Source organism: Salmo salar, chromosome ssa02, assembly GCF_905237065.1.
Source record: "Salmo salar chromosome ssa02, Ssal_v3.1, whole genome shotgun sequence".
Lineage (NCBI taxonomy): Eukaryota > Metazoa > Chordata > Actinopteri > Salmoniformes > Salmonidae > Salmo > Salmo salar.
Window position 1 is genome coordinate 53,843,894 of NC_059443.1, and position 17,199 is coordinate 53,861,092.

The 17,199-nt window shown below is 40.8% G+C and overlaps 2 protein-coding genes across 2 annotated transcripts in view; one reads left to right on the forward strand and one right to left on the reverse strand.

Annotated features, from left to right (window-relative positions):
* kpca (kinase C alpha type) overlaps positions 1-6,775 on the reverse strand; it is a 142,814-nt gene extending 136,039 nt beyond the window's left edge. Inside the window, exons 1-2 of the mRNA NM_001141522.1 lie at positions 6,475-6,775; positions 5,689-5,720 (exon numbers count right to left, since the gene is read on the reverse strand). Of these exons, the coding sequence (NP_001134994.1) occupies positions 5,689-5,720; positions 6,475-6,641 (199 nt within the window). The 5' untranslated portion in view covers positions 6,642-6,775. The remainder of the gene's footprint in view (positions 1-5,688; positions 5,721-6,474) is intronic.
* Positions 6,776-12,862: 6,087 nt separating this feature from the next.
* On the forward strand, positions 12,863-16,617 carry LOC106585643 (beta-2-glycoprotein 1). The gene is made up of 8 exons (XM_014172063.2): positions 12,863-13,077; positions 13,245-13,424; positions 13,768-13,858; positions 13,945-14,021; positions 14,119-14,310; positions 15,105-15,284; positions 15,984-16,181; positions 16,474-16,617. Exons 1-8 carry the CDS (start codon positions 13,008-13,010, stop codon positions 16,554-16,556), a joined length of 1,071 nt encoding a protein of 356 aa, XP_014027538.1. The 5' UTR covers positions 12,863-13,007; the 3' UTR covers positions 16,557-16,617.
* The last annotated feature ends 582 nt before the right edge of the window (positions 16,618-17,199 follow it).

Genomic DNA, 17,199 nt, shown 5'->3' on the forward strand with positions numbered 1-17,199 from the left:
CACTGTCTCAACAAGCCCGGAGCACAGGAGCGTGATCTGAGAGGCCACTGTACATCAAAAGGGAGGGGAGGTTCCAGGGAAGTGGGAGGGAGTGTGTTATCACGTCTCCTCTAGGTCAATGTTTGGTTTGAACATGGTTAAGCATGTCTGCAAACACAATGAAAGTGAACAGAGACACACAGGCTTGGTTTGTCTGTGGTACACTGCGTGACAATTATCCTGGTTATTGGTTGTATTAAGTCGTTTTGAATAGAGAGAATATGACTTCGAAACCTTTGCTATATGTAAATATGCAGGATACTTCAATTTGTTTACAACGTGGCAACAGCAATTCCAATGTAATTGGGATATGAATACAAACGCCTGCAGGTTAACTTGTGGAATTGGATTCCACAGAAACAGGATTGTTTGAGGGGAACAAGAATTGGCACAGATACCATCTGACATTGTGACAACTTGCACTTGGGTAAACATGAGGGCTTGTTCACCACTCACCTTTACTTTGGTTGTATGAGGGCTGGTGAGGGCTTGTTCACCGCTCACCTTTACTTGGTTGTATTTACTCAACATATAAATTGGAGAGGGCGAGTAACATGGTAGTGACACAACAGCGCAGCTCAACTGTGACCGTGAGGCATCGGTTTACAAACCAAGGAAAAGACTTGTTGAGTGTTAGCTAGTGGATATGATATCTCTGTTGGCTATGGCTTCTGACAACTCGTCAAGCTCTGTGTAGTGTCTGGGGATTCCCATAACGGAACGATAGGAAGAGATCTTGAATTCGTGCTTTAGGTGGTCTTAAATAGACCAGATATGAAATAATCCATGGGGGGGGGATTGGTAGCTAATGGTTTTAGAATGGAGACCAATATGACAATCAAATTTTCAATGTCTCGCAAGCAACGATTTAACAAATGTTGGAAACAAAGATACTGTATGTCGAGTTCACAGTTGAACACCAACAAATGAATTAATACCAGACAGACATTTTCAAATTCCAGAAAATCCAATGTAACTTCATTTCAGGCCAGCACAGAAAGCCCAACAGGATAGGCTTATCATGTCTGTACTCAATAGAAGCCTCCCTGCTTGTTGACTTGAGCCTCCCCATTTCCAAGGAGCCCGTTGATAATTGATGAGAGGCCAGGTATTTTTAAGTGGGACCTTTAGCTTTTGAATAGCAGGTCTGTTACCACCTCGCCTCTGAGCAAAGTGCATCACACCTCCAAGACACACATACAAGTGGAGGAGTGTCTTTATCGATCAGTTACTAAGCCCGGGTAGACAGGCTCCACACACACAGACAAATACGTAGATAGATGCGTGATGTACAACACCACATCTGTACGTATGGATACATACAATTTACGATACACACATGCATGCAGGAACCTGAACACACACAAGTATACACACTAGGGTTGCAAAGGGTCGGAATCTTTCCAGTAAATTTCCAGAATCTTTCCAGACATTTTCCATGGGAAGTTAGGCCCTGGAATTTGGGGAATTTTGCTTAAGGGCTTTGGGATGTAGAGGCAATATGGCAGTCGTGCCAACATATCTCATCAGCCACCTGGTGGAAGGGATTTGTGGATCTGAGGCTCTTTCCTCCTCCAAATCCCACCAACATCAGCCGCCTCAGAGCGAAACTGGTCCTTGTTTGGGAACACACACCAAAGCACGCAACAGTTTGACAAATACAAGGTTGAAAAATTGGTGGCCATCTGGGCAACAAGCCATCCTCAACAAGGTTGGAAAGTGACAATGAAGATGAGGCCTCAGTCTGATGTTAAAGAGGTGGACATTGAGGAGGTCCAGGGAAAAGACATGGAAGCCTGAGAGGAAGACAACCAAAGCTTTAGTTTCTAGACTATCATTTTACAGATGTATGTTAAATGTTTTTGGGAGATGCGATGGATCATTGGGGATCATTCAATATTCCCTTTCTTTTGTTGTTCAGTGAAATCATCCCATGTGAAGAGTCAACTCATTTAATTAAAGTTCAATTCGTAATTAAATTATTTTAAAAAAAATCTATTGGAAGGATTTAATCATTTGCAATTATGTCTACTTACGATCAAGCAAAAGGTTTAGGTTTCTGTCTCCATATGATATGGTAAATTAAATCCAATGCAAAAAAACATCCACATTTAAACAGTATTAATAGGCATATATTTCCATTAATTCCCATTTAGTCCTGTTAATTCCCACGGAAAGTCCATCTCTGAATATTGCCGCAAAATGTGCAACCCTAATACACACTCTTTCTCTCTCTCTCTCACGCTCACTCCACTACAATAAAAGCGGTCATATTCCAGACAAGGGTCTTCTGAACCCCCAAGAGATCAAAAAGCCTTCTCTGGAGAGTGTTTATCCTCGTACTCCAGCAAATGGATGTCTTTTGCTGCCATTTAACAGCAGCTCTCAGAAGACATCCTTTCAGAATGGATCACATTCAACCAACGGCTCAACGATCACAGGTTAACATCATCCTGGCTGGCTGAAGCAGCAGCACTTACCATGAGGCAGGGACTCTCAGCACTGGCTGGCAAGATCCCCACTTTCCACATTACACTACCATTCATGTTCAGAGGATGGCATATATCTGAGGGAGACACCACTTAAGCGCGTATCAACATACTTAACTGGCATTCAACCGGTATCGTTGTTAATGAAGTGTTTGCTCCTAAGGAAAATGTCCTGCTTTACGCACATTCTTATCTTCTAGAGAAAGGATGAGATTGGTTTTCTCAGGTATTACACCAGTTCATTGGAAGTGCATCCATGCAGGAAATGCTTACAAATAATAAGAAAAAGTCTGATTCCAAGAAAATTACTTTTCCAGCAAACCAACAGTTCTCTCTCTGGCTGCCAAGCTAATTGTCAGCTTAGAAATGTTAGACAGATCAAGACAGCAGATAACGTACTGCAATGATCCATTTCCTTTTTGAGGTCTCCAGTAAAATGAGGAGTTACTGTTGTTTCTCTTTTCTGCATGAGAACGGTCGTGTTACCAGACACATTAAATAGTCATTTATTGGACACTTTCATCCATAGTGGCTTACAATCGGATTTACAATCAAGGACTTAAAACAATCTCTAAGCACCACAATTGTACACTATTAAACTATATTTAAAATCTTCAGGTCAGGCCACAATGCTTTTAGAACCAAAATAAACATCTGGCTAGTGAAGACTAGGCTTGAGTTAGTGCAGCATTATTTTCACTAAATGTCCATGGCAACACATTACCCTTTAAAAATAATTGCCATATAAAAAACTAGAAAACTGAATCTGAATACATAAATATACACTAAGTGTACAAAACATTAGGACTACCTGCTCTTTCCATGATAGACTGACCAAGTGAATACAAGTGAAAGGTATAATCCATTATTGATGTCACTTGTTAAATGCACTTCAATCAGTGTAGATGAAGTGGAGGAGACAGGTAAAGAAAGATTTTTAAGCCTCGAGACAATTGAGACATGGATTGTGTACGTGCGCCATTCAGAGGGTGAATGGGCAAGACAATAGATTTAGGTGCCTTTGAACAGAGTATGGTAGTAGGTGCCAGGCGCACCGGTTTGAGTGTGTCAAGAACTGCAACGCTGCTGGGTTTTCCCACGCTCAATAGTTTCCTGTGTGTGTGTATCAAGAATGGTCCACCACCCAAAGGACATCCAGCCAACTTGACACAACTGTGGGAAGCACGGGCCAGCATCCCCGTGGAATGCTTTCGACACCTTGTAGAGTCCATGCCACGACGAATTGAGGCTGTTTTGAGGGCAAAGGCGGGTTAAACTCAATATTAGGAAGGTGTTCCTAATGTTTGTACTCAGTGTATGTACAGTATATATAGCCTATATACAGCTTAGAAACCCTTTATAAATCCTGATAACTAGTACCTTGATACAACATTTTCTTGAGACAAAAGTTTGCCTTTTCTCAGCACAAGCACATAGCCTGGAAGCCTACATTCTTCAGGTTTGAGTAATGCACTTACCTACAGTACTGTACAGATGGGAATCGGTAAACAAGAAGTTTGAGATTATTGATGGTACATGGAAGAGACACATCCCACTCTGACTAAGGAGACTTGGCAAACTACAGGCAAATGCCATTAACCCCTCTGACCTAGCCTGGTTAAAGCACAAGCAGATCCAGCTGCCAGGCTACAGTACACCATTCTAAGTCCCAAATGGCACCCTATTCCCTATGTAGTGCACTACTTTTGACAGGGGCCCATAGAGCTTTGGTTTTGTAGAGAAAGTCTCATATTTCTGTTTCCTTTACAAGGCCTATTTGAACTCTGGCATCCATGAGATTGCCGTGTGTGATTTGATTTCATGTCAGTCCAGTTAGTCAGCTGGGAATAATGTACGCTAATTCATTTCTCCATTTAACAAATAGTCCTCAAAACAACTAGGTCCGTCTTTCTAGGAGCTGAGAAGTGCATTGTAAATGTTCTAACTTTGATATCATAAATAACCATTTTTTATTTATTTTTTTTAAATCGCAGACAATCAATTCTTCACACAGACAACCACTAAATGTCAAGATATTCCCTAGTACTAGCTGCATAAATCCAATTAAGATGATTTAAGTCTCAAAGTGCACTTGAAGAAACTCCTGAGCCTCAAACAAAAATGCCCAGAGAGTAAAGAAAGTTCAAAGTTGGGAGTCATTGGCTTATTAAATATGTATAAATAACTTTTTTTTAAAGAACTGCTTCAAATGACTTGAAATGGTAATGAGATTGGAAAAGGGTCGGAAACAGAAAACTGTCACATCAATCCATGCCTTTTCTTTGAGTGATTAGACCTTCTGAGTGCTTCGTCACAGATACTTTTACCATTCTTTTCTGTTATTTACGACTTCATATTCCAGTGTGTGTGTGTGTGTGTGTGTGTGTGTGTGTGTGTGTGTGTGTGTGTAAGGAAGACATCATACTCAAACAGTAACTCCAATAAGAATTGCAACATCCTTTTGCCAATGCAAGCACAAACTTGAATGTTGTGAAAATTCTGTGCAACTTCTGGCATGCGTTTACTGTGACCACTGAGGCTGTACCTGCTTTAAGTTACTGTTAACAGTGGCCAAGTAGGCTACTGTGGTTATTTGATCATCATGTAGGCCTATCCTCAAAAACAATGGAGAAAAATGCATCCCATAGCATTTTAACATGGAAATAGCTGTTCTATCATTCAGCCTACAGTAGCAGCCAATGTGTGGTGTTCAACTTTTGATAAGAACCTGTTTATCCACTTGTTCTTCAGACAAGGTGGTGATTGAAAATGTTGTGTTTTTTGATGCAATAAACCACTTTACAAAATAAAATTCATTATTATTCCCATACCATTATTACAAAGAATCAGACAAATTATGCTACATTCTGCATACTGGCAACTTAGTTTATTCAAGACCCTCTCAAATTATAACACTGCCCCTTTAAGAAAAAAAAGACTGCTGCAGTCTGATGGGAGCTGCCTGTGCAGTTTAGAGGGAATATTGCCTACCTGTATATCTCAAACTCTTTGAAAGGTAAGTAACGCCAGTACAAATTGCAACATCCTTTAGTCTATGCAAGTCAAATTGACTGGTCCTCTTGAATTAATGCAGTACAAAAACACACGAGTATACACTGCATGGTGGACTGGAGCTGAGTGAGTGGACATCATTCATTACCTTGGCACTGGAATCCTTGCTTTCCAAATCCCCTGTGAAAAGAGAGGAAAGTGAAGAATGAAATAACAAATAGCATGAAACAGACAGATACACAAACATGTTAGTAATATCAAGCAGAAACAGCAGTAGTCTCCAAGACTCAGTCACAAAAAGCAAGTAGCCTAAACTGTTCAAGGTGTTTCCCAAGAATCATTACACATTACTTAGGATTTTAGCGGCCATAGGTCGTAACTGTAAAATGCTGTTCACTCACTCAAGACGACATATCTCTGTAGCTATCAATACATAGTCAAGTACACACACCACCTTCAAAAGAGGAAGGTTGGTCAACATGGGTGCGTCTTCAACCACCCAACAGCCCGAATAGTTACCACTTGTTACTTGTGTTTCGGTTTTAGAACCTATATAGTTCGTTGGCAGTAAGTTATTTCAAAATATTTATTAAAAAAAAAACAAGGACTAGGAGAAATACAACTTTTACAATTGGTAACAAACATTAAAGTAGGCGCGCTGTCACAATCACAGTGTACACAGTGAATCTAGCACACCGTAGGCAGAACGAATTCATTTACTTTGGACTTGCATTGATGCGCATTACAGTCAAATGTTGGAAGTATGTCCAGCTTTGGCGTGGCTGACCAAACATTCCAGTAAGCAAAGTATACGTAACGGTGCAGCACAGTTAGCTATGTGGGGGAAAGTGACAACCGAATAGCTGGTTGAGAAGGCGGCGGAGTTCTCAAACGTTCAACAGGCAGAGGCCGCCTGGAGAGGAAAAGCGCTTACCAGATAAAGTCGGTGCAGTGGCTACAAAAAGTCGGCTGCTTGAAGAACCTCGCAGTGAATTTGTGGTCCTTTACTTCATGGACGTTCTTCTGCCTCAAAGCACCTTTACGAGCGAACCCTTTCGCGATGTCCCCGGTCCCCTCGTTGAATTGCGTGACATCAGCCATAGTCAAAAAGCAACGTTATTCCTCTCTATCCAATGGATATACCTATTCAATCAAATGTATTTCCACGCGCACTGTATTTTGCCACTGAGCAGGAAAGTCGGCCACACTGTACTATCTATGAGCTTTCCCAAGCTGTCGCTACAACTACTTTTACTGACGGTTCCACACTGAGCGCTTTGCTTCCTTCTTTCACTCGAGCTGACGTCACCACAACTAATCGCCTGGAGGGAGGGCTGTTGGGACCTTGAAGATTGGAGCGTCATCCAGTGGTGGAAAAGATACGGGCACATTTTTGGGTTAAAACTATTTGAAGAGAAACTACATCTCAGTCATATCATAGTCGGTGCTTGACTTGGCTAAAATGTGTTTCTTATGGAGTTCCTGCACCTAAATTAAAACAGAACCGGTACCCAAAATGAGTACTGGTCATAGTCATCACATGTTTATCCATTATCAATGTGTTGTGTGTTGCTTATTCATTTGTTATGAAGTCTTTAGGGACAGTTCAACATTTACTGTGGGGGGAGGATCCTATTTTCAAATGACCCTCCCCTAATGTTTACGATCACAAATAACAATGACAATATTGCCCTACAAAGGCAACACAGTTGTTTTTACTGCAGAATCTGACTTCGAAGTCTTTCTGTTTAGACAGACAGCAATTTCTGATACACCATGATATATTCTGATCAACTGGCTTAGTTTCCTGACAGAAGAACAAATACCACATTAATCAGATAATACAGATCCAATATTTTTTTTACCAAATTCGCGGTTACTGTGTTTTGCCTATGTAGGGCAGTGTAGCGACACCTGTGTTTATAAACGTGGATATTGTCTTTGCACTTCAGCATGCTTTTGTGGCACAGTCGACGACATGCAGTCCTACGGCCAGAAGGTTGAGGGTTCGCCGACCACCACAGACGAGCCCGCTCTCTCTTCCTATTTCATTAGGCTTACACTATGATCAGAGCCAAATGAAGACAATGATCAGCTAGCGGGAAATCAGATGATCAACATTTTGATGTCATATTTATAAGGATATAAAATATATGTAACGGATGTTCCACCAACAGGTTTCTGTGCCAATGCACCACATAACCAATAAACAACGCATACCGGCTTCAGACGGTTCAATATCATGCTTTGCGCTTTCAACACCACACTAAATAAACTATGTCAATATCAACAAACAGAAAATACATCCCTCCCTACCTTGTAGGCTTACCCAGTATAGAAGGCTTGGCTTGACAATCTCTGAATGTCATTAAGCTTTTTGTTGTGCTTTGTAACGGATGTCTCTTTCCGTTCATCAAATTGCCACTGCACAGTTTGGATTGATCGATTGATTTTTTTGTCAGTTAAAAACGTATTTCCACTGTGGTCTCTATTTTTTTAATTTTTTTTTACACAAATACATTACTGGTCACAAGTTTTAGAACACCTACTCATTCAAGGGTTTTTCTTTATTTTTACTATTTTCTACATTGTAGAATAACAGTGAAGACATCAAAGCTATGAAATAACTAATGGAATCATGTAGTAAACAAAAAAAAAAGTGTTAAACAAATCAAATTTATATTTTATATTTGAGATTCTTCAAAATAGCCACCCTTTTCCTTGATGACAGCTTTGCACACTATTGGCATTCTCTCAACCAGCTTCACCTGGAATGCTTTCCCCAAAGTCTTGAAGGAGTTCCCACATATGCTGAGCACTTGTTGACTGCTTTTCCTTCATTTTGCAGTCCGACTCATTCCAAACCATCTCAATTTGTTTGAGGTCTGGGGATTATGGAGGCCAGGACATCTGATGCAGCACACCATCACTCTCCTCCTTGGTAAAATAGCCCTTACACAGCCTGGAGGTGTGTTCGGTCATTGTCCTGTTGAAAAACAAATGATAGTCCCACTAAGCGCAAACCAGATGGGATGGCGTATCGCTGCAGAATGCTGTGGTAGCCATGCTGGTTGTGAACCTTGAATTCTGAACCTTGAATGTGAACCTTGAATTCTCCCACACCGTGTCTCTCACAAAGACACGGCGGTTGGAACCAAAAATCTCCAATTTGGACTCCAGACCAAAGGACAAATTTCAACTGGTCTAATATCCATTGCTCATGTTTCTTGGCCCAAGCAAGTCTCTTCTTCTTATTGGTGACCTTTATTAGTAGTTTCTTTGCAGCAATTTGACCATGAAGGCCTGATTCACACAGTCTCCTCTGAACAGTTGATGTTGAGATGTGTCTTACTTGAACTCTGTGAAGCATTTATTTGGGCTGCAATATTTGAGGCTGGTAACTCTCATGAACTTATCCTGTGCAGCAGAAGTAACTCTGGGTCTTCCATTCCTGTGGCAGTCCTCATGAGAGCCAGTTTCATCATAGCACTTGATGGTTTTTGCGACTGTACTTGATGAAACTTTCAAAGTTCTTGAAATTTTCTGGATTGACTGACCTTCATGTCTTCAAGTAATGATAGACTGTTTCTCTTTGATTATTTGAGCTGTTCTTGCCATAATATGGACTTGGTCTTTTACCAAATAGGGCTAGTGTATCTTCTGTATACCCCCACTACCTTGCCTCAACACAACTGATTGGCTCAAACGCATTAAGAAGGAAAGGAATTCCACAAATTAACTTTTAACAAGGCCCACCTGTTAATTGAAATGCATTCCAGGTAACTACCTCATGAAGCAGGTTGAGAGAATGCCAAGAGTGTGCAAAGCTGTCATCAAGGCAAAGGATGGCTACTTTATAGAATCTCAAAAATAAAATATATTTGAATTTGTTTAACACTCTTTTGGTCACTACATGATTCCATTTGTGTTATTTCATAGTTTTTATGTCTTCACTATTATTCTACAATGTAGAAAATAGTAAAAATAAAGAAAAACCCATGAATTAGTAGGCCTTCTAAAACTTCTAAAACTTAGTGTACATACAGAAATAGATACATACTTAGATACAGACAAAAGGTTCTACTGTTCCCACATTTGCCAGCTTTTGACATTCTTTTAAAAAGTGGTTATGGTTGGTATGGCTTTGAGTTGCTGTGGTACTTTGTTCCACTCAACAACACCGGTATATAAAAATGTGTTCTTACCAGATATAGAAAGAGTCTATTTAAAACAGTGAATATTAGAGTTTTTGCCTCTGATATTATGCTGGAGGACATCACTAACAAATGAAAAATAGTTGGATACGTACCTGGGAGCTGAGTCTGTGATAATGCTGTGAACTAGACCAAATTTAATTAATAGTACAACTTTTTTTCCACAGATAGCCAGGCTAGCTGCTTAAAATGCTTTGGCATCCAGATGAGTATGAGCGGGGAGTACAATTCTTGCAAGCTTGTTTGGCTGGCTGATAGCTTATTCTTTAGATGTTTGGGGCTGTTGGTGAATCAGGCATAATCAAAGTGACACTGGACTAGCGCACTTGACAGAGTCTTTAGGGTGCCTATAGCTAGGTTTCCATCCAATTGGCAACAGATTTTCATGCTATTATTCTATAATCTGCATAAAAACAATATGTACATTTTCCTATCAGAGTTGTTGCCATCAATTTGACTTGTTGCGGATACAAGTCTGTGCATTTAAATAGGTAGTGCACATAAAAAAAACTTTTCGGTTAAATGACCATGTACCGAATAATTACCATGAAGCATCGCATTTTAAACTCTAGGCCTACTGATGGATGTGTCAGAAAAATGTTTTGCGTAGGTATAGCGAATGTGCCCATTCTGGTATTGACAGGTGGCTCTATCCAATAGCTCGCAGATATAGCCTACTGCATGATGAGATTATTTTGATTCGTCAAATGGCAGCCAAGCATTGATCATCATGTCACCAGAATAAGACCCTCGATATTTATTGAAAGGAGCATCAAGCTCATCACCCTGTGAAGTTCATTAGAATTTATTTAATTTGTAGCCTAATAAACTGCATGCTTTCCTGAGTCCAAGCGGGAGGACCACACAACATATCACATGACTCCCAAGTTTACTTCAATATGATAGTTATATACCAATATAAAAACACTTTTTAACGCCATTTCTCGAATAACGAATTTTACTGATACAAAAAGATCCCACCTTGTCTAACGTATTTTGTTTTGTCAACATTTCGAAAGTTTTCCAATAAATGTGCTGTTAACATCAATTTGTTTTATCCATCATGTACTTTACTCGCATAAAAAGGTTGGCTGGATACCTGGATAATGTCAAACCATTTTGAGGATGCTGGAATTATATTTTGGTCGAATGTGAGTATGCCTGCAGAATACTTTTGATGTCACCTAATCATATTAAAACATTGTGACTCTTGTGTTTATGCCACATATAACAGGTAATACATTTTAAAAGTTAATTGAGAAATATTTAGGTTGTATTGAAGGGTTAGATTCTAGGTGCGTGAGGAATAGCCGCTCTGATTGGAAAGGAATGCGTGGGACGATTTGGGAGAATGATGATCTGCAACAGACTCACAATAAAAAATACAGCCAGACTGGCCTGCTACTGGTCTTTTTTAGACCAGTATAAACTATCGAGAGTAGACGCACAACAGATCCACATGGAGTGAAACATTCAAATCACAGGGCTTTTGCGTCTTTATTCTAATGGCATTTCCACTGCAGCCTATTGTAGGACGTTGTAATCACTTTGAAACAATAAAGCAATTGTTGATTGCATTGTAGTGTTGTAGGCTAGTCTATGTAGGATAATTGTATTGTCCCTAAACAAGATCAATAAGGGCGTCACGCCCTAATCTGTTTCACCTGTCTTTGTGATTGTCTTCACGCACCTCCAGGTGTCACCCGTTTTCCCCATTAGTCCCTGGTTATTTATTCCGGTGTTCCCTGTTTATCTGTGGCCAATTCGTCTTGTCAACTCAACCAGCGTGGTTTTCAGTGCTCCTGCTGTTTCCTTATCGCTCTTTTGCGCATCCTCCCGGTTTTGACCCTTTCCTGCCTTGACTCTGAACCCGCCTGCCTGACCATACTGCCTGCCCTTGTACCTCCTGGACCCTGACCTTGTTTATGATCTTTAGCCTGTCCACGACCATTCTCTTGCCTGCCCCTTGGATAATAAATAGCAGACTCAAACCATTTGCCACCCGTGGCGTCGCCATGTGCCTTTTATAAAGGGAGCTTTTTGAGCTGCCTGTCTTTACTGTTCTTTCATGCTGCAATGATGCCTATCTGCTGCCTATCAGCTATTCCTATTTGTTCTTGTTGATTGATATTATAAATCGATGCAGCTTTGAAAGCTTTAATGTGTGGTATGATAGGTATTGCAGATCTGGACAAACGATCCACCTACCACTGTCATTATGAATGGTGGATATAGGGCAGCAAAAAGAACTACAGGCCAGCAGCATAATCTCAAAACTTGTAGTTGAGCAACCACTGTAGACTGGTAGACTATATTGACCTGTGGTATACTAAAAGTTAGCACGTGGAAAAGCGTAGTGCATACAAGAAGTACCAAAACACCCTAATATATAGGGAGGGTGCATGCAAGCAGATGAGGAAATGTGGCTAGGATGGAAGAAATTACATAGTAAAACCTGCAGAAGAGCGAAAGGGGAAAAAAATGGACTACCCTCCCCTGTGTCCAATTACACCCCCAGTACATGTCCTACTACAGTTGTCTGTGACCTCAGTGCTTTTCTCTCCCAATTCCTAAAAAGTATCTATGTCCCACTGTTGTCCTCATATTTCTGATTAGGTTATAGACCTAAGCCGATCACATATTTGTCACGGTGTAACAAATAGTTAGCCTCGTAGCAGTCGTAAGGACAGGACTTCAGCAGAAGGAAAGACGGGTGTTAGTGCTCAGAGTGTTGATGTAAATAGTTGTCTTGGTGATCCCGACGGTGCCATTATAATGCTAAATATCAAGCTAATACATTAGTAGTAGATTAACAGTATGCACATTGGGCAATAGCCAAAATAAATACCATCTGAATCAGGCTTAACCTGTCCTATCTGAACGACACAGGTAGGGCAAGACTGTACAGCCTCCCCTTTAGAAACCAAATCAAATTCGAATTACAGTTATTAAAAAGTTTAGCATTAGTATTACATGAGTGAAACCTGCATTTCATACAGCTGATACATGTTATGATTCTGAGTCATTGTAGTGTATGTGTACGTGTCTGTGTGTATGTGTAGTGTACTGAGTGAAAGTTATCCTTCAACTCAGAGTAAATATGCATGTGCTTTGAACTTTGGGTTCAATCAATGGAAGCCTATTTCAGACGATCTCATTGGATCAGACTTTCAGGGTTTTTGAACGGACCGTCTACATTTTTTCACCGTCCACTGCCGAAAGAACGGACACAGTCTCTCTCAACCCCCAGAAGATGAACCCAACCTTGGCTTTGCTGCTGCTCTGCCAGCTTGCCTTCTATACGTCAGTGACATGCAAGAAAGGTACAGTGCAAATTATTTAATTAAGGCAGTATTTTTAAATTACATAATATATATTAGTGTTGGTTCACAAGACTCAGTGACCTATGCTTTAGCCGTATTTCATATGTGTTTTTATATAATATACACCGTAACATTGTTTGTCTATCAATATTCCCATTTGTCCTTAGTATGTGGCCGTCCGCCCGTGACCGACGGTATGGATACACTGGGCCTAAAGCGGGTGTATGAGATTGGAGAAGAGGTGACCCTGGCGTGTGAGCGTGGATACACACCTGGGAACGGCAAGACTGCCAGGATCACCTGCTCTGCCTCGGGAGAGTGGACCAAACTGGACCTTGTGTGTTCTCGTAAGCTCCACCCCATTCGCAAAACATCCATTACATAATGTAAAGCATAAATCCACCAATGTTCACAGAAATTCAGGTAAATTGTTGGGTTTTCCAGAAATCCTGGTTGGAGGATTCCAGATTTCCTGCTTATTAATCCCTGACTCAAGGAATCTTCCAACTGGGATTTCTGGGAATTTTGGGAATGTTTCTGGGAATTTTGGAACCCTAAAGTCACCTATACAGTACCATGGGCAGTCCATACTCTAGCAAGGGGCTAGGGATATAGTAGGTTCCCTCAAAAAATGTACCACATGAAATGCATAAATTATATCCACATGAATCTTATCCATTTTTGACACAGCAAAGATGTGTCCTCTCCCCAAGCCTATGCAAAAGCCAGGGATGATTGACGTGCCATTCAAGAGTGTACTCAACTACACATGTGATGACGGGTGAGGGGAAATACAGTGCGGTTTAGTTCTGACTACATTTTGCTGACTCTCTGCATCTCAGACCAATAAGAATTTGTTTTCTTCAGGTACGTCATGATAGGAGCCAATGAGAGCGTGTGTTTACACGATGGTACCCTCAGTGCACCACCACCAATGTGTAAAGGTATACTATACCTCCAGAATGTAACCTTGCTTTTCTCCAATTTTTGTCTAAATATGTAAATATAGTCTTGATTATTTAAAATATTTCTTCCCTGCAGCTGTGAGTTGTGCTCTGCCTCAAGCACCTAAGCATGGTAAAATTGTCTATGACAATAAGAAGTTCACTGGCAATGAAATCCAGTACGGACAGAGCTGGACGTATGAGTGTTTGCCGCCAAGAGCTCCCATTGGCAACGAGAGAGGATCGTGCCTGGCCAGTGGAAACGTGACTGAGCCACCGGTATGCAAGGGTAGGTGCAGACAGTGGCAGCACAAGCCAAATGGTTTGTCTGTTCCATCATGAACAAATCTTATTGGTTGAGAAGTTTTTGAGTGATATCTGGTGGAACCACTGATAAATTATCAATGATCTTATGGAGGCCCATTATTACATAGGTCTAGCCTTTTTGGGGCCCTACGTGAGATTTGGTTGCCCCTCCCAAATGTTTTATAGTTAATTCCCTGCAATTCTACCCATTTTTCCATGGGGTGGAGATCATTTTTTAAAGCTAATTTCCTGCAATTCTACACATTTGTCCATTACTTATGCCATGTTGATGATATCTGAGTGACAGTGACTAACAAAATCAATAGGGGCCCTTTGGAGGTCAGGGCCCCTGGGCACATGCCTGGTCGGTATTCGGACAGATAGCTGGCTAGACTAATTTACCAATCTTTGTTAGCTGACATGGTTAATTGAGTGATGCACAACCAAATTTCAAACTTGCACCTTGTGTATTCTATTATCCTAACTATCAACAGTAAGTTGAGACCCCGAATGAATTCCAAAAAATAAATACTAATAAAATGGGGGGGCCATTAGCGGCATGGGAACCGCTCATGCCTGGAGCCGGCCCTGACGATGATTCTGGTTAAAATGGTTATTGTTAACTGTTCATCCACTCCAAGCGATGATAATTGATCAATTTGCATAATCCTGTCTTCCTCTGTTTAAACCTTAAAAAATAATTTCTGTAATTTAGATTAATCCTGACGATATTGCGTTACACTTTCACTAGCCCATGACTTTTCTGACCTGTTGCAGAGGTGAGTTGCTCCATCCCACCAACGATAGACCATGGCATCATCACCTTTGCTGTGATGAGGGAGGCCGGTTACAAGGAGAAGGTCAAGTACCAGTGTCAGGAACACTACGTTCTGGACGGCTCTGAGGAAATACAGTGTCAGAATACAGGCAACTGGTCCACTTTGCCCGTTTGTAGAGGTGAGTCAGTGTAGGGTGAAGTTGCCCTTAGATGCTGATCTTCAGTCAGTTTTGCATTTCCCCCACTAATGGTTAAGGTTATGATTGGGGGAGGGGAAGCTGACCCTAGAGCTGTACATAGAGGAGGCTGGTGGCAGGAGCTATAGCAGGACGAGCTCATTGTAATGGTTTAAATGGAACGGTATCAAACATATGGAAACCACGTTTGACTCTGTTCTGTCTATTCCATTCCAGCCATTATAATGAGCATGTCCTCCTATAGCGCCTCCCACCAGCCTCCTCTGCTGTACATTGGGGAAAGTTCACACCTTAGCCAATGAGTCATAGAACAGGTTGCACTGTTGCTCTTGTGGGAATGTCACTTGTGTGTGTCTGTATATCGAACCAGCTTGTTGACTTACATGTGATTAGATGTGTATCAGCAACCATTTATTTCATCTTTGGTGACTGCAATGATTACGTAATGAGAGCATACTGCCATTTGTGCCTTTTGAGCAAAGCACTGCATTCCCAAACCATCTCCGGGGTTGCTGCTGTGTGGCTGACCATGTGTTGCTCTCAACCTATTGTGTATGTGGTGTGTCAGGCTTGGGTACTGATACAGAAGAAAATGAAGAATTTCCATGATCTTTTTCATTTCATTCTATTCAATTCTAAACGGAGAGTCATGCTGCTTTGCTTGTCTTCGCTTTACTGCAGCCCCCTGTAAAGTTAACATCAACAGAGGTCGCATCTTCTACAACGCCAAGAAGATCTGGATTGGGGATCTGAAACCTAATAGAGTCCTTCACGGGGAGCCTGTTGTGTTCTACTGTCTGAACAAGGAGCTGAAGTGTGGGATTCCAGTAGCAAGTCAGTGCATCGACGGCACACTCAGTACCCCAGAATGCTTTAAAGGTGAGGCCCTTCGTACCAAAATAACATGGTCACGTTCATTATGGCATGCAAGTTTTAAAGCATTTTACTACGTAAATCGAAAATGAGTGTTTCTTATTGGACACGTGTGGGTAGTCTCTCCATGTTTCAGTCCATTTTATTCCTTTTGATGACAAATGAACAGAACCCAGAGTAAAATGTGTTGTGGTCGCTGCCATCACATTTTCAAAGCTTCCCAAAGATGTTTAGTTGAGTCCTTAATATTCTCACAACTAAAATGGCAAATGTGTTTGTGTGTCTGTCTTTCTCTTAGAACCAGGCAAGATGGAGTACACCCTCAAGCCCAAATCACTTCCATCTGAGATTGCGATGTGTCAAGCCGACCTAACAAAATAAACACCATACAAAGAGGATAAATAGGGCAAATAAATTACAAATAAATATGACTTTAAAAAAATTGTTTTAGCAGTCTATTTGACTTTGTGTCCAAATAATCCAGCCTTGCCTTTGCTAGTAACCTGTTGATTATATCCATAACTTGAATGAGCCTGAATTTGATTGCCTGTAAAGTACATGTTATCTGAAAATGACACTAGATGTCAGTATAGGATTACAGTATTTGTAATCTCTGCTCATACACAAAGGGCTCTGCAGTTTTGAGAGAAAAATAAGTTACTTTTTAACCAAGAGTAAACATTTTGTTTGTTTTGCCTTGAACTCGATATCTGACTGAACTCTTGCAATTTGGCAACAACAACAAACTCAAACTGTATGAGATTACAAATGCATTCCATTCTGTTAACAGATAAAATCACACAAAGATTCATAGTAGTAGGTCTGCGTATGTAAATCGGCATCATCTAGCCACATCAATGTTATAGTGCTAGAATAGTTTCAGTCAACTTTATTGTACCACATAAATGGATTTTGCATCCATGATTTGGTGAAGAGTTACAGAGAACTGGTGATGTGTACTAGGAATGGGGGAGGGGCAACAGTAAGGTTCAAAGGTCTGGTGTTTTACGGTAAATTACGTAAA